The sequence below is a fragment of the Cygnus olor genome, chromosome 3 (genome assembly GCF_009769625.2).
Source record: "Cygnus olor isolate bCygOlo1 chromosome 3, bCygOlo1.pri.v2, whole genome shotgun sequence".
Taxonomy (NCBI): Eukaryota; Metazoa; Chordata; class Aves; order Anseriformes; family Anatidae; genus Cygnus; species Cygnus olor.
In genome coordinates, this window is record NC_049171.1 from 47,501,144 (window position 1) to 47,521,434 (window position 20,291).

The 20,291-nt window shown below is 41.7% G+C and overlaps 1 protein-coding gene across 1 annotated transcript in view; it reads left to right on the top strand.

Annotated features, from left to right (window-relative positions):
• The first annotated feature begins 12,644 nt into the window (after positions 1 to 12,644).
• CRYBG1 (crystallin beta-gamma domain containing 1) overlaps positions 12,645 to 20,291 on the top strand; it is a 97,380-nt gene continuing 89,733 nt past the window's right edge. The window contains exon 1 of the mRNA XM_040551308.1: positions 12,645 to 12,895. Within this exon, the coding sequence (XP_040407242.1) occupies positions 12,717 to 12,895 (179 nt within the window). The 5' untranslated portion in view covers positions 12,645 to 12,716. The remainder of the gene's footprint in view (positions 12,896 to 20,291) is intronic.

The following is a 20,291-nucleotide window of genomic DNA, read 5'->3' on the forward strand; positions in this document are numbered from 1 at the left end:
TACTGACGGCAAGCACATCCTGAGCATGTGGCCTGTGCTGCCCGTTCCTTGCACTTATCTCCTGACACCATACTTAACCTCTACTGCTACCTGCTCTTGAAGCATACCATTGGCCAGCTGGACTGTGTAATCAGCATCCTGTTGATTACTAATGACAATTACCAAATAGATTAAACGTTTACTTTTGTATTATTCCCTCATGTTGAATATATGGAACGTAGGCACCTGACTCAGGCATATGGATTCCACTCTATAGGCTGAAAACTGAACACCATCAAAGTGCCCAAATCTTTTGCTGGATCTACATACAAGATATTAAGTAGAGAATGAAACGCAGTAAGTCCTAAAGTGTGATAATTTGCTATTTAAAGTATCTTGCTATTTAACCTTCCTAGCAAACTGCTGCTGTAGTTACCAGACACAGATGCAGCAGGAGACACTGTAAAATCTGTATGAGATTATAAAGGCAACAGTTTCATAGGCAAATGCTGCTTTGCTACTGGGGAGATGAACCTGGCTATAGACAAATGCATGAGATACAGTGTAACTATTGAAAAAATAAACCTTCAGTGAATGCTAACTTCAATATAATGACTATAAATAATGAACATTAAAAATAATAGCTAAGATGGAATGTCAAAAGAGGTACAATAAAAAAGGAATCACCTCCTTTGTCATATTGTTTCCCAGGTTATTATCTAACGCTTCACATTGCATCATCACTCAGCAGAATGGACCAGCCTGAGTTGGAGGGGGAAGAGATTCCCAGAGCTCAACATATTTCCAATTCCAGAGATCCTCAAGCAGTATTTCCCTATTTTAAACTTCATCATCAGACAACACATGGTGAGTCATTGCCTAATGGCAGCTGAACCAAAACACCTGTCAGCGAGTACGTATGGAATGTGAAGATGCTCGTAAAAGGCAAGATGATAATTAAAGATGCATTAATTCTAACAAAAATAAGAGAAATGGAACAGATGCTATACATACTTGTGGGTAGTTATGTTTTTGTGTAATGGTAGTGAAGATGAATATCTGTAAACAGAATCACCATGTAATTTAGGTTGGAAAGGATGTGTGGAGTCCTCTCCTGACCTCTAGACCAACATCCTTTCTTGAAGCAGGGCTAGCTACAAAGTTAGATTATGCTGGGGAAGACAAGTAACACCAACATTTGGTTAATGAAAAGTTACCTGAAATAAAAGGTGAAAAAGTATTACCATGTATATTTCATTGTAACTGGCATAACTGACATTCATGGCTTTGATCAAATGGAACAAATTTAATGTTGGTTTTATAGAATTGATATTTTATGGCACCTACATAAACACAAAGTAAGAATCGAGTTGGAGTCGATGATCCTTGTGGGTACTTTCCAACTCAGGATATTCTATGATCATTCATACCTCGATTGTTCTATGATCATTCATACCTAGGACGAAGAAATCTGGCAGATTGACCAAAATTTCCTTTTATTCAGGCCTGTGTCCTCTTTGTGAAACATCCTGACTCCATTAATGTCAAAACTCCCAAAGATAGGTGAATTTTTACTTATTGCAGTGTTGCTTTATTAGGAACTGGTCAGCAGTTGCTGTTATTTTTTTCCTTCGTTTCTCTAACAGTTTTCAATAGCAAGCAAAACATACTTTGTTTTCATCTCCTAGCTATTGTCTTTTGAGTATGTGAATGAAAACAGATTGTGAGAATAATTATGTGCGCCTTTTAACATGCAACAGTGAGTAAGCGTCAAATGAAACTCATAATGCTGCTATTTATATCTAGCTAAATAGTTCATTGTTGCTTAGTCACAGTGAAGAATTAATTTGATTAATTACATGAGAAGCTGATTCACTCATCCAAGACCTGTCTGAAAATATTACAAGACAGAAGTACCATGTCTAATGGCACATAATGTTTTCCAGATGATTTCAGTTGATATGCTTGTGGTAGTAAAAAGTCACTCTTACCTGTATATATTTCTCCTTTCATGCCCTCTTCACCTACTAATGTATGCCTTCTATAACATGAATATTTTTGGAAATATTCTAGACTGTTTTAAAACTCCTTGTCTAAATCACTGAACTGTGCTGACAGCTCTCTTAGTTTTACCTCACAGTGTTAATTCTGTTTTAATTCAATTATTTCCTGTTTCAATTCTATCTTGAAATTCGTAAATTGTATTTCAGACTATCAAAGTAATCTGTTATTGCTAAGACAAGTGACTGGATATTAGAAACTCCTAGTTCTATGTTTGCTGGTTATTATTCACCTTGAACAAAATTTCTCATGTTTGCTGCTTTGTAGTAGCCCCATTAAGGCATCTTGGTCTTAGTGAGGAGCAGGGAAATAAAATTTTAAAAGTTTGTACAGTATGTATGTATGGATATTCCTTATTAGCATAGATCAGATCAGAAGCTTTCTTTTTTAGCTATAAATAATGCCAACAGACATTTGTTCACCTAGATTTTCACCCTTCTGCTTAACTAAGTAGCACCTAGTCTGTCAAGTATTGTCATTTATCAGGAGGAGTTCCTTGTATTCAAAAGGTACTAGAATGATGGTTTCTGGTGATTCCCATTTGACTATAACTGCTTAGAACGGTGCTTTTTCTTAGTTTCCTGAGAGAAAATACTGCTCATTCATACAGGATTTATCCATTCCAGACAAATTCGTTTTTTTATGGTATGACTGGGTGATCATCAGTGGTTTTACCCAGGGAAAGAATTTTTCTCAGTGATTCCAAATTTACTTTGATTATTTCATAGTAATAAAGTCTTGAAAACTCCAGTTCTGAAGCTCTCGTATATCTTTGTTTCTCCATTAATGAAATGAATAAGGTTGTTTATATTTACAAAGAGTTTTAGTGAATTAAAAATCAATATTGGTTGTGAATTCTTCTCTTTTTCTCTCTGTTGTATTGGCAAAACATTTGCTTTATGAGCTAGTTGTTAAATCACTCTGATTTCTGAGGAAAAACATAAGCAAACTGAATATAAAATAGGAGGATGGATGTTAGTGCTGATGTGGGAAAAATAAATGACCTGAAGTCTGTCAGATTCCTTAGCAAGTGTAATTACCAGTGGCCTCACCAGTGCTGTCTGGAGGGGAACAACCACTGCCCTTGACTTACTGGCTGTGCCATGCCTAATGCAGCCCAGTACATGCTTGGCCTTCATGGCTGCCTGGGTGCACTTGTAACCCACAAGCAGCTTATTGTCACCCAAACCTCTGAATGGATGAGTGGGGTTACTCTGTCCTAGGTGTAGGAGTTCACATTTGCCTCCGTTAAACTTCATGGGTTTTCTGCTGGCTCATTCCTCTCATGTGCTGGGATCCTTGTGAAGAGCTGCCCAATCCTCCACCGTATCAACCCCCTCCACCCTGCCACCCCTTTCAGTTTATATCCTCCGAAAATGCAACAACTTTACATTCCAGTCCACTGTCCGGGTTGATGGTGAAAATATTAAATGGCACTGGCCCTAGTATCGATGCTGGAGGAATACCACTGGTAACCAGCTTCCAGTTAAAATTTGAACCATTAACAACTACTCTGAGCTCGGCAGTCCAGCCTGTTTTTCATCCATGTGGCACTATGGTCATCCATTTCGCATCTCAGTTTGGCTATTACTATACTATGAAAAGCTGAGTTGAAAGTCTTCCTTCAGATAAACTACATCTGTAATTCTCCTTTCATCCACAGAGATAACCTATTTCATCATAGAAGGCAATCAGGTCAATAAGGATGATTTGACCTTGATAAGTCTGTGTTGGCTGATTCCAGTCATCCTTTTGTGTCTCATGTGCCTGAAATGGGGGGAATTCATTCCATAATTCTCCCGGGAGCTGACCAGGTTGTAGTAACCCAAGTCTTTCTATTTGGCTTTTCAAAATAATGATGTAATGGTTTGCCTTTTACTGGGAACTGGGAACTTCCCCCCATTGCCACAGTCTTTCAAAGATGATAAAGAGGAGCCTTGCAAAGACATCAGCCTTCTCAGCTTCCGTGGATGTATCTCATCTGGTCACCTGTCCAAAATTACTTAAATTCTCCCTAACTTAATCCTCCTATACAGTGGGTAGCAGCTCATTGCCCTATTTGCTACTAGGCATAGAGACCTGGCATTGCCAGTAAAAAGCAAGGCAAAGGAGGCATTAAGTACTTCAGCTTTTTCCAGGGGTTTGTGACTAGGTCATTTTTCTCTAGCTTGCCTGCACTATTTAGCAGTGACCTTACATTTTCTTTCATCTTTCTTTTGAGTCTGCTTACCTGTAGAAGCCCTTCTTGTTGCCTTTCACATTCTCTGTTTTTAATCCCAGCCCTGTGTGGCTTTTCTAATTTGACTCTTGCATGCCTAGGTGATGCTGCTAGATTTCCGGGTACCCTGTCCCTGCCTCTGCTTTCTGTATACTTCCTTCCTGTGTCTGAGCTCAGCTAAAAGTTCCCTCTTCAGCCAGCCTGTCCTCCTGCTATATCTTCCCATCTTACTGTGCAATCGTAATGGACAATTCTCAGGCTTCAAAGAGGTTTTATTTGCAGATCAGCTCTAGTGGGCTCCTTTTTCTTTCAAGGCAGGCTCCCGAGGGATTCCTACCTACCTGTTTCCTGACCACTCTGAAGTCCACTCTTCTGAAGTCCAGGTCTTTAATCTGCTGCGTACCTTCCTCACTCCCCTTAGCATCTTAAATTCAACCTGTTTCTCCACTTCTTTTTAGGCTTTGATCCCATATCCTGATGAACTTACTTGAAAGCTTTTCTCAGTAGATTAGGAAGCCTTTTGGGAAAGATGCTCTTGCTTCTCTTTCTCACACAGGTGTCATCACTCTCCAGGAGTCCTCATTCCCCCAAGTCAGTCCATGGTCATAGAAGCCACAGGCCCTGCCTGTGACACCAGCCACATGCCCAGGCTTTGATCTGCAGGATACATCCTCTCCTCCTGAGGCCAGCTCCTTGACTGGTTGGATCAAAAAGACCACCACCATCATCCCACACCTTTACCACAGCTCCTCAAGCACAGCAGTCAGTGCTGATCTGCTCAAGGTCTCTTGTGGCAGCCATGCTTGTACCAAGCTGGGTGAAGAGAGATTGATATTAATCCAAAGACCTCATCAATCATTCTCCAGTGTCCCACATCTGGGCCCAGGCACACTGTGGGTCTGACCTACAAATGGGTGCTTTGGCCCCTGAAGAAGGGAGTCGCAGCCACTGTTACCCATTGCTCTACCCTTATGGGGCTGTTACAGTCAGTTTGCAATTTGTGTTGGATACCCCTAGAATTCCCCATAAACTTCTTTATTTTTACCTCTCCCCCCCAACTTTCTATCCCATGTAAATTTCACTGTGCTTCTACTTATCGTAGCTCATCAATAAATATTTTAAATAAGGCCAATCTTATTGGAGATGTTTGAGGAACTCCATTGTTTGTTTGAGTTCTTATTGTTTACTGAGTGGTTATTCTTACTTTCTATCGGCTTATGACAGCTCTTTTTTTGTCTCAACCTGTAACTATATAGTTTCATTGATAGCCTACTGGGAAGGGCATAGTTATAAAGTCTGAATAAATTTCAGCTTACTCATTCTCCTTCATCTACTTTTTTGTAGACCAGCTAGTAGATAACTCCCTAATTATTGTTTATTAATGGCAGAACTTCCCAGACCTGCATTCTCACAGTCACTCTCAGCACTTGTTTTAAATATTACATCCATATTCTCTGGGATCACAGTTGATTATCATGGGAAAAGCAAATGCTGATGAGCAGCTCTGCCACTTCACCCTTCTATTCCCTGGGACTCCCAATAACTGGTGTGCTTCATCAGGCTGTTTCAACACATCCTCTTTTTGATAACTTTAATGGGACAGTGCAAGATTTAGACTGATCTGAGAAGAGTACGGAGCTGACAGCTGATGATTTCACAAGGTCTCCATACAAATGAAAGGATTTTTTAACATACAAGGACCGGGAGGAAGAAGTGACTGTGCAAACATAACTATGAACAGAGAGTTTCAATTTCCTAGTAATTCTCCTGTATTATCTGTGGATATATAGGAACAGTTATGCTTTTAATTACAATTGGTCAGCTTAATATTTAATTGCAGATTCTTTAGCACCTAACTAGGTTACAGAAGACTGGATAGTTCTTGGATTTGTCACACAACACTCATTTCCCTTAACAATTTAATCAGCTATGCTTACGCTTCAATCTTTAGCATTTTGGTTTTAGACTGTAAATTACTGAAGATAGGGACCTACCTTCCTGCATGCTTGCACATTTCCCAGCTCATCTGTTAGTCACTACAAATAATAATAAATAACTGATAATTACGTATTTAATTTCCAGTAATGCTAAGAAAGCAACGTACATGGAATCTATATAAAATAAGTCATTTTAAATTTCATGGTAGCTTCTGCCTCACTTAAAAGCTAAAACAGAAAGGTCATATCCTAACTTAAGCCATGCTGGTTAACACATTTCTGTGAAAAGAATGAAAAAGATATGATAGAATAGCATTGCTGATTTAGTCAAATTTAAATAAAAAATATTCTCTGGGGTGACAGGTTTCCAAATTATTTTGAACTTAGAGAATAATTAAAATATGTATATGAGGATGCAAAATGAGAACACATGATCTAGCCTTGCTTTTCAGCAACCAACATAATGTAGCAGTACTCTAATTAGGGAAAAACTAGAAAGAAAAAGAAACAGAGCTACAAAATATTAACCTGGGAATACATACATTTCAGCAAAGTTATGCCTACTCAGGAAAACATGTACACATCTTGACATTATGCAGTAAATCAACAATTTGCTGGTATTATATTCCTACTGCCTCCCTAATATGTTAATTTTGGTATTTTGTAATTGAATTGATTTACAGTCTTAGTAGTATATCTTTAAATTACATGATTACAGGAAAGCAGAGTGATCGAATGATTATTATTATTATTTATTTATTTTTAATCAAGCTCTAGGGGAGCCCGGGGCCCCGATGCACTGAGCAGCACAATACTGCCAATCAGTGGCACCCTGCCCTCTTGTGAAGCAGCATCTCCCACCTCCCATTCAGTTTCTAAGATGAGAAAGAAAGATATAATTTGACACAACATGGGGTGTTCTTTCCTCTGAAAAACATCCACAGCATTTGTTTCAGTCTAGTTTCAGAGTTTGTTTTTTCATAGCTGTTTTATCTTTGCCTGTCACAGTTTCGGGAAGGAATGACTACTTATTGAAAAACCTCAGATACCAAACAAATGCCATAGTGAATCAATGTTGACATTAAAGAGGATGGTATGAAAAACATAGCATACATACAGTGTTTTACATATTTCAGTGCTCAGCCAGAGAAAAGGCACAGAATCTCTATGTAAATTCTTTATGCAAACTGGCAAGTCCGGAGATTGAAAGCTTTGAATAAAATGTGAGCTGAAAAACATACAGGGGAAAAATCAGTCTCTTACAGGGGAGCAGAAGCACATAATTGGATACTTAGAGCAAGGCTGGAGTGAGATATATGTGCTGTCTTGGCATGATACTTGACACAGCACTTCAATGAAATGTGGTTATCATTAAGAGAAAATAGCACTGGATTATCATTAACAGAGCGAGTAAAGCACTTAGAAAGTAACAGAAGAAAACCACTCAAAGAAATGTTTTCTGTGGAACATTTTTTTTCTGCGAACTGATTGGAGAAGGAATGAAAACTACTACCACGCTTGTGTTAGCAAGAATTAATGTCCTACACCGGTAATTCCTGAACATTTCATCACTGAAATCTATTTGGCTATCTGCCTGGACTCATGGGCTGTACCTAGTTGGTATTAAAATCAGAGTACTCTCACTGTTAGGATCATGATGGGAGCATTATATGGAGGTAGTAACTCATGCAGTAGTAGTTAACTTCTGCAGTAAAATAAATAAATAAATAAATAAACAAACAAATAAATAAATAAATCCCACCACGATCAAAAACCAGGATGGCTGTGGCACTGTAAAACCTCATGTTGTAGTTAAAGATGACAGGCTACACCTTGGCCATGTTGGAGGACAGTTCTAATGGGTAAACACTGAAGTTATCCAACCCCATGAACTACATATTGACTTAATTTGTCTCCCTCCATTGGGTTGTAGGATTCTAATGCAAAATCCTCTTTAAAGGCCCAGAGATGGGTTGAGGGACTCTTGTCTGAGTAGCTGTGAGGAGGTGTGTGGATAGCAGGTTGGGCTACATGACATCTTCCATCTTTGTGAAAATATATGCAACTCGAAGGCTCAGATAAATGCTTGCATTTTACAGCACTGATAAGAATAAGAAAACATGAATATCAATTTGAATAATTGATTATGCTAATTTTTCATTGCAAATTCTACATGCTTTTATCTGTTGTGGACTACATTGTTTGAGGAATAAAAATCTTACTTTATCAGTGGGTACCAGTGGGTTTGGCAGAACTATCACTGAATACCTGGATTACAAATTAAGTCCAAGCTACAAGAAGAATAAACATAATGGGTGAAATCTTGAACCTGTCTGAGGGCCACAGGAGTTTTGGCCATGATCTAATTAATAACTAGCACCCAAGAAAAGGGCACTGCATGCTTTCAACAAAGGCACCATCTCACAGATGGAGTTGAATGCCAAACATCCCGGCTTGGACCATGAGGGGAACTAGACACCTTGAAAAGGGATTGAAACCACCCAACACACAAAGCTAGAGGACTATCTGAAGTCTTCATGCAAATAAGAAGAAATTCAAAGCACGAGGTTGTGTAAATTCATCCCCGCTCCAAAACTTCACTCAGAGCTTGAGGTGTCTCCACCTGCTTCAGCTCCGGAGCCTGTATGCTCGCCTGTGTGCCCCCATGGCAATCCAGCCATATGGCCACCGGACAGAGCAGGGTAAACCATGGCAGCTGGCACAGCAGTAACGTTTACTACCAGAATATTGCCCTTTGAGCCTGGCAGATGTTTTGCCCCACCTGTCAGGCACATAATGCAATGCCTAAAACTCTTCTTAGCTCCTAAACTTACTTCTTGCTTGAAGCTGAAATGACTGGGTCTTGCTTCCAGATCCCCCAGTCCCTTGGTCTCTGCCTACTATTTTTCAGAGCCCTTCCCAGTGACACAGACTTGCTGACATTTATGGGTTTTGTCCTGCTGTTTGTTTTAAGGGTCTCCCGGCTTCTCTGACTTCCTACCTACTGCTGTGGCTGCAGTTCTGGCTGGGCTGCCCCTGAGCTAATTGAGTTCCTAGCCTTGGCTTTCCCTGGTCATAATATTTAGTTGCATTTTCCATTTCTGGTTCCAGGCTGTCTTTAACCACCAGGAATGATCACTCACATCCCACCATGCCTTATAATTTACCGAGGATATGTAACTATGCCTTTTCTTTCAAGCTATGAAGTGGGACTCACTCCTTCTCTTTTTAAGTGTAGCCAGGGAACCTCTAGTCATGTTGGGCCAGAAAGAAAAACATCAGTGCTAATATGACTGTGAGGTAGAACCGTGGTATGACTGTGAGGCATCCACCTTGTAGGCAGGATATTCCTGAATTAGGGCCCCTATTTCTGCATCATACCTTGGATAGCCAGTGAACTCTCAAAAAAAAAAAAAAAAGGAAGCTGGCATGACATTTTGTACAAAGCCTGGTGTTACTATGTGCACAAGACCTACATTTGCAAACCACAGGGAGTTCCTGCGGAACTTTAGGCCAAGCAATACCTGGTTTTTAGCTCCTTGTCAGACTTAGGCAAGAGCCAGCCACCAAACTCTCAGTCTTGTGAAGTCTGAGGCAGTTCTGGGCATGGGAAGAGGTGAGTCCCTAAGTACCTGGGGCACTTTCAAGACAAACAGGGAGGCACTTCTGGAATTTAGGTGCCCTTAGGGTGAGGTGTCAAATGAATGTGGGATTTCAGGACCATAGTTTGGGGCTTGTGTGTTTTATGTGGGACCCTGGGTGCTTTATTGCTCTTTTATCTGCAGCTCCAAAGTGTGGGAAGTCAAACACACTCTTCATATGTTCTGACAGTGAGTTATCTGAATCTCAAATGCTAGCTTGCAGGTACTGTTTCTGGAGGAATTTTCAAACCTCTATTGTACTGGAAGAGAAGATAAAATATTTGGTGACAAAGTTGATGACAGTCCTTTCCTATTAGTGTATACATATACAATACCTTAAATGTAAACTTTACAAACAAAAATGTGTTCTTCTATAATTTGCTTGTGGGATTTAGATTGGTTTGGTTGTTTTGTTGTTGATGTTGTTGTTTTTTAATACATTGTGTCATACATTGGATCACCTTTATATTAGAAAAGTGTTTCTGCTTTGAAATAATAAAATAAGAAGAACAATAATTTGAATAAATAGCACTATCTTAACTTGGGCGCTATTTAAACTCTGTAACAACTTTGCAGATTTTGAGTCTGTATTTGTCTGATTCTCATTCCAAAATTACCATTTTTTGGTTTTGGTTGTTGTTGTTTTTTGTAAATCTCACATGCTGTGTGCTGTCAAGCTAGATGGATATTGAATACGTTAAGTCTAATCTAGATATCCGATCATCTTCTTTTTCACCATGCTGGAATGAAACCAAACAGGAGAAGGCTCGGTTGCTTAATATCTTTCTATGATACGAATTACTATGAACTGTTGCAAAACTGAGTGGGTTCAGATAAAAACTAGACTGACTTGTTCTGTTACATGTGTCAAGACTGCTGACATAAGCATGATCATCATTTAAAGTTTCCTAAATGGCTGGCTAATTCTAATGTATTTCTATCTTAACCAATGGTATTTAAAATGTCTTTCCTGAAAGAAGAAGTCCGTATCTTCTACATGAGTCTAGGAACAAGTAGTACAAGTACTGGCCCTCCACGAATCTCTTTGTATTGAGATCAGGTGTTCTGATACTGCCACGTCTAACACTCAGACTTAATTTTGGCCAAACTTTGAACAAGTATCAACCAAATCCCCTTCATCTACTTTTGTGTATTAGGATATTGCAGTTTATGTTAGCACTGTAGCACAAATGCTGGAGCCCTCAAAGTTGATGTTGCAGGCTTCTCTCTTCCATTTGTCACTCCAGAGGGATGCTGAACTCTGTAGGGTGGGAAAAACATACTCTGTGGTGCTAATGTTGATCCTAAACCTGCTCAGATGATCTGAAAGGGTTTAAAAAGATGTGTGCTTTGCACTCTTCTTTTTCTCTGCTCTGTGATTTAAACTGTATGTTTTCAGGTCATATAAATCTTTTTGTTGAGGAATGAAGCAGCACAAGTCTGCTGAACATACCCTCGGCCATCTGGTGTGCCAAGAACTGAGGGTCATCAGCTGCTGCCCACCATCGTAAGGTGGATGCTGCATGCTCTGTGTCCACCCTGGTGGATCACAGCGTGCCCATCTGCAGGCTGGTGCCTGAGCAGCTCCTGCTGAGTTCCTTCTCCCAGCGGGTGCAGTGGCAGAGAGAGGAGAAACTGGGGCTGAATGGCCCAGGCTTCTTTCTTCCCAGTGCTGCTTAGCTGAAATGGCCCACCAGCACTGATGTATTCACCCTTGCTCAGCAAACGAGAGCTCCTGCTTTGTTCCTAGGCATCCACCAAGGACAGCACATTATCTGCCACCAGCTCTCCTGTCTCCATCCTTGGAGATAATTAACACACAGCTAGATGTGGTCCTGAGCAACTGGTCTGCCCTTGCTTGAGCAGAGGGGCTGGGCAACGTCCCTTCCCACCCCACCCATTCTGTGGTTCAGTGATGTCCCTGCGTACTTAAATTGCTTTGCTAAAATGGGCAATTTTTCTCTATCCCTTATGTATTTCCTGAGGGCAAAACAGTCCACCTTTCTGGTTCTGCCAATTTTGTTATGACACATATGATATAATATTCATCAACTTATTTTAATTTGGGGAAAAAACACTTTCTTCATATATTAGTCTGTTTAGTTAACCACTAGCCAAGTCAATTATATGCAATTCAGGAAAATAACTGATTTTACCCCCAAAACAACTGTATTTATTTGCCTAAAACAGTACTCTACGTGGGCTGCTCAGCCAAACTCTTCCTGTACTTTGTTTTCCAAGCTTTGTTCAAGGCTTGTCCAAGCCTTCTCCTCCTGCTGTGAAGGTCTCAGCATTAGGTGACGGCCACCTCAGCGTACCTACTGTGGGTCAGTTATCACCCGATTACGGCCATTTCTTCACAGTGACCGTAAAGCTTTCCCAGCACACGGACTCTTTACATTTCCAGCAGCTCGGGGCAGACAGCTATGACCTGAGCGTCCCAGCAGCTGGAAGCAAAACGGGAACGAACGAACCCCCCCTCGCTGTTTTAGCGCCCCTCTGCTCTGCAGGCGCAGGCGGGCACGTTTTTTAGGGTGTAGGGCAGACTATCGGGGTGTAGGGCGTGCAGAGGGAAGCCTCCAAAGCGAAGCTGGAGGTGCCTGGCAGCGGGACGATGCCCCCCTCGGCGCCCCCCGGGCACGGCCGGCAGGCGGGCAGGGCCGCCCCCTTCCTGCGGGCTCGGCGGCGGGGAGGGACCGGGCGGCGATCGCCTTATTACCCGCATACCCGGAGCCGGGCGGCAGCCACCGTCCGTCCATGCCCGCGGAGAGCCCGCCGCTTCCTCCTCCCCCTCCTCCTCCTCTTCCTCCTCCCCCCCCCGCCCCGCTCTGCCCTCGGTGCCGGCGGCCGGGCCCCCCCCCCCGGGACGCCCAGCCCGGCATGGCACGGCGCGGCCGCTTGCAGCGCCTCTTCGGCCGGGGCCAGCAGGACGAGCCCGAGCCCCAGCCCCAGCCCCAGCCCGAGGGGGCGGCCGCCGCCGTGGCCGAGCGGCGCCCCGCGTTCCCCCCGTGGCGCCCGAGGAGGAGGAGGAGGAAGGAGCCGCCGCCGGAGCCGCCGCGGTAAGGAGGGGACCCTCACCCCCGGGGGGGACGAAGAGCAGGGATGTAACAGGCACCCTGCGCCCCGAGCACGGCGGGGAGGGAGGGAGAGAGGAGGCAAGGAGGGTTCCCAGCCCCGAGCAGCCTCGCAGAGCGCAGCCGGAGTGCCCTCCTGGCTTCCCGCAGCGGTGGACCTGCCCTGCCCTCGCTTTTTTGGGGCTGTGGGGAAGGAGGGAGAAAAGGGCTCGACGCCGCTTTTCGGTAGTAGCAGCGCCCGCGCCGGCGTCCCCCGGGCGATGACCGTGAGGATGCAGGTGTTCCCCCGGGTACCTGCAGCCTACGGCGCCGCGCTGGGGCCGGGGGGGGGGGCCGGGCAGCACTGCCTGGCTTTTGGGGAAGGCAGCTCCCAGCTGGGCACGGGCAGCTCGGGCTTTTGCCTCAAGGACTGGCTTGGCTGGTGCCCCTCGGATTTGAGCGGCGAGACCCGGGCAATGAGAAGGTGTCAGTGCCATCTGGACTTTAGAAAAGCACACTGTTAAGTTATTGGTCTCTCTGGTGTTTGGTTCAGACTGGGAAGCCTATAAATTGCAGAAGTTCTGTGTGCGCTTTTGTTATTGTTTATATTTATATAGTAGTTTTACAGAAAATTACACTATTTGCCTAAAATGGACTTCACATAGGTGGGCAGACTAGACTAAAGTACAGTCTAACGATGCTTGCATTTGGTGTAGAAATGTGCTCTTGAGAACTGTAAACACCAACATCTTTTATGATGGAAAAAAAAAAAAAGTGAGTTTATGTTCACATATGTATAGAAAAATAATGTGAAGTCTGCTTTTCAGCCAGGAAAGGATGTATTTCACAATGCCATTGAGTGGCCAGGCTCAGGGTGGTGCTGCAGGTGGCCTCAACCAGGAACAGACCCCTCTTCTGCCTTCCAAAAGCTGGATAAGACAGAAGGCAGAGTAATCTGTTATCAGAGAATCGCAGTGTAACTCAGGCTGAAGGGAACCCCGAGCAGGGTCGGCTCTGAGTTCAGACCCAGTTTGCTCAGGACCATGTCCAGTGGGGTTCTGAAATCTTCCTGGAACGCAGGGAGGGTGGGCAGCCGCCCTGCACAAGCCGTGTCGCTGCCTACATGTGAGAAGGTTTCTCCTGGTACAAGGGTGGAACGTCTCTTCGCGCAGTTTATGGCCTCTCCTGCTGCCGTGCACCACTGCAGAGCCTCATGGCTCTTCTTGGTGACCCCTCATGGTACTGGCAGGCAGCTGTTGGGTCCCCTCCGAGGTCACCTCTCCTGAGGCTGAACCAGCGTCGCTCCCCCAGCCTCTCCTCTCACCATAAGTGCTTCATCTGGGTCCCCTGCATCTTGGGGCCCAATGCTGAACTCATCCCAGTTTATCAACATCTGTTTTGTGCTGAGGGGGCCCAAAGCTGAACAGACTATCTAGATGTGGTCAAATGCATGGTGAGAAAAAGGGAAGAAGTCCTTCATCTAGGTGCCAGTTCCTTGTCCTTCTGGATGTCTTGCTAGCTCTGTAGTGCCAGACCAAAGCAGAAATGCTGTACAGGCTTTGGGATTCAGTTGTTACACCTGAAAAAACTGGAAGGTGTTTTTGCTGCATAATATTATTATCAATTTCTGTGCTAAAAACACGAGTGAAATCTATTAACTGCAAGGCTTCTGAAATGATGGGTTTGTAAATCTCATTACAAAATAACTGTTTTCCTGCTTTTTGGACAGGGAACCAATCCTCCCATTATTGGTAACAGGTTGGGCTTGCACTTCAGCACATGGAAATACATGTTTCTCTTAACATCACTACCTGCAGTTTGTCATCTTCAGGGAGTACAAGCTTCTCTTGTTTGTGTAGCTTTTTACCATCGTCTTTTTTTTTTTTTTTCCAAATGGAATAAACAAAGCCTAACCAGCCAAAAATACACAGCCAAAAATGCTCAGTGCATTTTTTTCTTCATAATGAAGATTATAGTGACATTTCTGAAATGACTTTGTTTGAAGTATTTTATTTTTTTATTATGTGAATGGTAGGGTGTAATGCATGGTTGGAAGAATGCTATATAGAACAAATAAAAGTAGACTTTTAACAGTGAAGATTTTGAAAAATTGAGGTGCTTAATGGCCACCTTCTGGTAGGAGGGAGACATAGATTGGCAAATAACTAGCATGAAAGCCAGCTGTTTGAAGACACCTATCTAAATGGTACTCCAGTTCAAGAACTATTCGATGAGCTCTCATGCTGTTTTTTTGAGGTAGCCAATACTTTTCCTTGCTGTTAGGTTACTTATCTTGAAGAACAGTAGCCAATATGGCATAAAAATGTCTTACCATAAAACAATAAGCAAGCAGCTCAACTCCTTTCAACTTGAGGCTACAAGTGTGCATTCTTATAGCTCAGTGAAACTTGTGGTATACTGCTTTTGTTCATGGGTGTCTGCAGATGAAATGCCCAGATCTCTTTTTGCAGCAAAAGCTGGTAGAGTCTCTTTCCCAGAGATAATAGTTACAAACTGGAGCCTCTAAACAGAAGAAGCTGTGGTGAAAGAGAAGAATGGGAAAGAATGACAGTTGTTACCATGCCTTGGAAAACTGCAGCATATAAAGAAACCTGATTTTACTTGGTCCCTTGGAAGTCACAAAGTTTGTGATTTCCAAACATCAGGTTACAGAGCTGTCATGTCATGGACACTGAATGATCTTCACCAAAGAGCAGCTATAACAAGGAAGACAATGACTTAGATTTGAACTTTGAAGGAGGAAGTTGGATACAGGAGGACAAAGAAAATTGTCTGTCTTTGGGGTGTGATTGTTTAACAGCCTTTCTCAAAACGTATGCTACACTAAGAATCTGGAGCTTTTGGTGTTTGATGGTGGAGACCAGACATGTTACTTCAGTCCAGTTTTGGGTTGGCTAATACACAAATCACATAAAGCTAGATTCTTGCCAAAAATATGTCAATGTCAAAACATTTTTGTGACTTATTACTTCCTCAGTTTGAAGAATCGCTGGTAATTGTCAGCCTTGGTGTTGAGAATGCTAGGACTAAATATGTCTAATGCTAATATGTGAAGGCAAAAAAACCTCTATGACCGTTATTCTACAATGATTTGGCAGGGAGACAATAATGAATTAGGGTTCACTAATAACATAAAAATAAGCAAAGGGAAACTTGGTATTAGGCTACATCCAAGGATAGTTAGACTGTGGAATAATTAGATGCTATCTCAGAGAGGAACACGCATGTTCAGGAGAAGGATGAAGAAATGTTGTGTTGCAGGAGGAGAAAGTGGTGGTGGAACCATATCCTTCTTTGACTCCTGTGTAGGAAGAAGTGAGGAAATCGTACTTCACAGCCCATATGTGACATGATGTTTTGCAGAAAGATTGAGAGCAAATGTTTCACTCTATTAAAAACAGAGCTTGCAATACCACAGAACATTAGTATCTTGATTGATTGACAAAAGCAAAATGTAGAAAACTGTCATACAGTCAGCTGTGTTAAATAGAAAATGTACTTGACTTGAAAATGCACTTGATTCAATGTACTTTGGCTATCCATGTAACTTTACTTTTATGAAAAAAGTAAAAGAAAGAAAAATGCAATTGTTCACCTCTGTTCTTTGCAAGAATGAATGTGGATGTCTAGAAGGGTTGCTGGTTGCACTTTGTGGGAGATGAAAATGAAAAAGGGTAATTATGTTTGCAGTATAATTCTTGGTAATCTGTACTGTAAGCATAGTGCCTTAGGTATAAAGATTTATTAGTCTTGTTTTATACAGGAAGGAAGTTCTGCTAAACTATCATGATCAAATAATTAAATGCAGAATATTTTTGCTCAAAATTTTATCTATAGTGTGACCTAATGAAGATATCATTGCTTATTAAACAAATACATTTCTAGAAAGGTACTAAGATAAGAGGGGTGGTGTGCTGAAACGTTCACTTTTGTTTGAGTTCTCAAGAAGTGAAAAATAGTGTTCTGTGAAACCCTACCGAATGACATCTGTGCCAAGGAAGTAATAATCTGACTTTCCTGTGTGAGGTAACATGGGCTGCTGTTTCTCTGCCACGGATTTTGCAGTTTTGGTGGCTGTGAAATCACCATTGTGAAGAAGAGTGCTCTCATTTTCATTTTGTCACTTTAAAATACAAATGCCAGCTTAAAAAATCTGAACCAGTGAGAATGCTAGTGGCTCCCTGGTCAGCCTGCTTGGGTGGCAGTGAAAGGTTACATCCTGGCAGAGAAAAGTGGGATCTCATTCCTGACTTCTGTTTCAGAAGAATCGCTCACTTTCTGTGTTCAGGTGAAATGAGTCAATGGGCTCATGCCATTCACAAAGCAAAGAATATTCCTAATTTGTTGAGTGCTTCTATGTTTGCTGCATGTATATTCTGGAGGGACAGCGTACTCTTCTGTATTCAGGTGAACCTGATCCATAGTAGCGCCGAGTACCACTGAGGCAATATGAGCTCTGTCCTGAAGAAATAAATGTCTATTAAAACAAGGACTGTTCTGAAAAATCAGGTTCTAGCTTTCTCAAACCAGGTGCCAGTTGTGACACCTTTGGTTTTAGTGTGTCAGATGCACACTTTGAAATGAAGACAAATAAAAATATAAAGGTGTTTTGAGAAATCGTTGGGAAATTAAACACGTTTATGAAATGTTTATGAAAATGTCAAATGTTTATGAAAAGCATCCAGGAAGATCCACTAAAAAAAAGTTCATATTGAATGCATCTAGTTGGCACATAATAATTCATGGAGTGCTAAAAGCAGTATTAAATATTGAGTGCATTCCTATTCAGTGAGTACCGTTTGTATAAACCACCAACAGTTTTCATGCTCTACTCTTTCCTAATATTGCTGAATTGTCTCTTCCTTTTCTTCTTGTCATGTTCCCTTGTTCCTACAACTGTCCATCCCATCTATCCCTCCCTTTTTGACCTCTTGAGATTTGCATCAAGCAATTCAGCCTTCTTTCTCCAGTGGCTTCCAGCTTGCATTGAGCATTCGGAAGAGTGATAGTTTATTGTACTTGAGATGGCCTCAGGACATTTGCTGGACAACATTTGTAGATAGAAGTGTTATCTGTAGATCAGCTGGTATAATCAGAAAAATTAGACAAGCTTTCTGGCACAGAAGAGCAGACCTGAAGAAATGGATTATTTTATTCTCTTAACATGCTGTTTTTGCTGAATTTATGGAAATAACACATTAGAAAGAAAAAAAAAAATCAAAATGCAGTGGGTATTTTCACATGCTGCTAAATAATGCCTTTGAACAACAACAACAAAAAAAGGAATTAATTTATTCAGAATGTAAGAAAATCTGTTTGAAAGAGCAGTGATTTTCTTAAGATGACGTTTTCCATCATTTTTGGTGATCCTAAATACCAGAGGTAAGTAAAATTAATATCTGTTATTGAAACGGTGAATATAATTAGTTTGACTTACTTCATATACAAATACAAGATGGGAGCCATATCCTCTAATTTTGGATATCTACATCTGAACTGGTTACTCCCTTTATAATCAGGGAGGACAAATAGGCATGTCTGGTGTGCAATTCATCTTACCCTAGGGTGAGCGTCTAAAACAGGCTAAATGAATTGCAGCTTGGAAATGCCAGGTTTTCCTCATTGGCTGTAAAAGGCACCTGAAGGTCATGGCTCCAACATCTGAATTTGGACAGCTGAATGCCATCTGTGTTACCTGGTAAGGAGGAGTCCACAAACTGATAGCTCCGTGCAGGATGTTACAGTGTGGAGTCAGTCATGAGCTTCAAAAGCTGTGTTCTTATCTTTCCTGTGCAACCTTAAGGCACCTTCTCTCCTTGCGAGCAATCTCCTGATGAAGATACTTTTTCCACATAATTTCTGTGTTTTCAGTTGATTCTGGCTAGGAGTATTCAAGTGTCTTTAAGGAAACGCAGTTGATCCCTGCTTCTGCTGTGTTTCCTAGGTAAAGCTGGGCAAGTCGTGGGAAAGTTGTGGAAACAAACCTTTCATAGATGACTGTGGAGAGAGAACAGGGGAAGCAGAGAGAGGGAGGAGGAAACTCCTTGACCCAGGGTCTGATTTGCAAAATTTTAGCCAAAATGGCAATGTTTAGGAAATGTTAAGGCTGCTGGAAATAGAACATAGTGGGGAGGATTGGGAACCGTTAACAGTAGTTAGCTCTTCTGCTAGCAGCTTGCATTTTAAAATAAAATAAAAACATGAGGAGCTGTTCTATGATCAGAACTTCCCATGCATATGAAAAATCCCTTCCCTTTAGCTTTCAAAGCAAACGTAAAAAATACAATGGCTTGTCTACGTATCATGTAGCAGATAACAATGTATCTTTACATACTATTCTTATTTTAGTCACTTCTTACACCTTGCTGACTTTCTACTGTACAGTTTTCCTTCTCATGCATGTTTGTTCATGCAGCCACATACTGTGAGCTAACTCAATCTATCATCAAATATTTCATCATTCAATGCTCCCTCAAGACAAGAAGGGAAAGGGGTAAAGATTGATCAATATAAGGGAGTATTCTTTTCCTTTGGTGCCATCTGAAAAAAATATGTATTTAATTAATTTAAAGAAAAGAAACTATCATGTTCTATATGTCCTTCATTCCCAAGTGTGCAAAATTTCTGTCATTTTTCATTAGCCTCACTTTGGAACCGTACTTGGAAATTCTGAAATGAAAACGAAATAATATTAGTTCAGTAAGATAGAACTTTTGGGTAAGTGAATCCTTTAGTCATCTAGGTTTTACAGTTGTAAAGTTGACCAAACTAAGTTTTTAAAAGAATGTCCTGAACTATGCAAATCTGTAAAACAGATGTGTTTGATGAATTCCCCAATCTCATGTTTCAGGTAAAGCCCAATACCAGAAGCACAACTGCTAGTTTGACAAGAGTCTGTTTTTCCTCATTAGTGATTCTTTATGTTAATTACAGAGTTCCTTCTACCATTAGAGTAACTCCATAAGTACTTTGAGAATTGTAGGAAGGCTGAGGGGCCATAGTGCATCTTATAACTGACCTTTTATAGTTGCCATTTCATGTTTGTAAGCTACTGTTATATTATCTTGAGTGGACTGCTGTTGTTGCCACAGCTGTAGTAGTGCTGTTGAGACAAGGCTGTGCATCAGGAATGCTGCCCAATTCCTTGGAAATCTATGAGGATCTGTGCCTCAGCTCACAGAGCTTGATCAGGCCAAGCAGAATTAGCCAAGCAGAAAAAGTTTTAAGTCGCATGACCTGGCGGAAACCATCATTTTAAATTTGTTCCTTCTGCTGTGGGCAGGAGCAGGTGCCACAACACATGCTCTCAGGCCTCATGCAAAGTCAAAGGTGATTTCTAATTAATGCTAAGAGAGGTGGAGAGAACCTCCAGTGGAAGCTT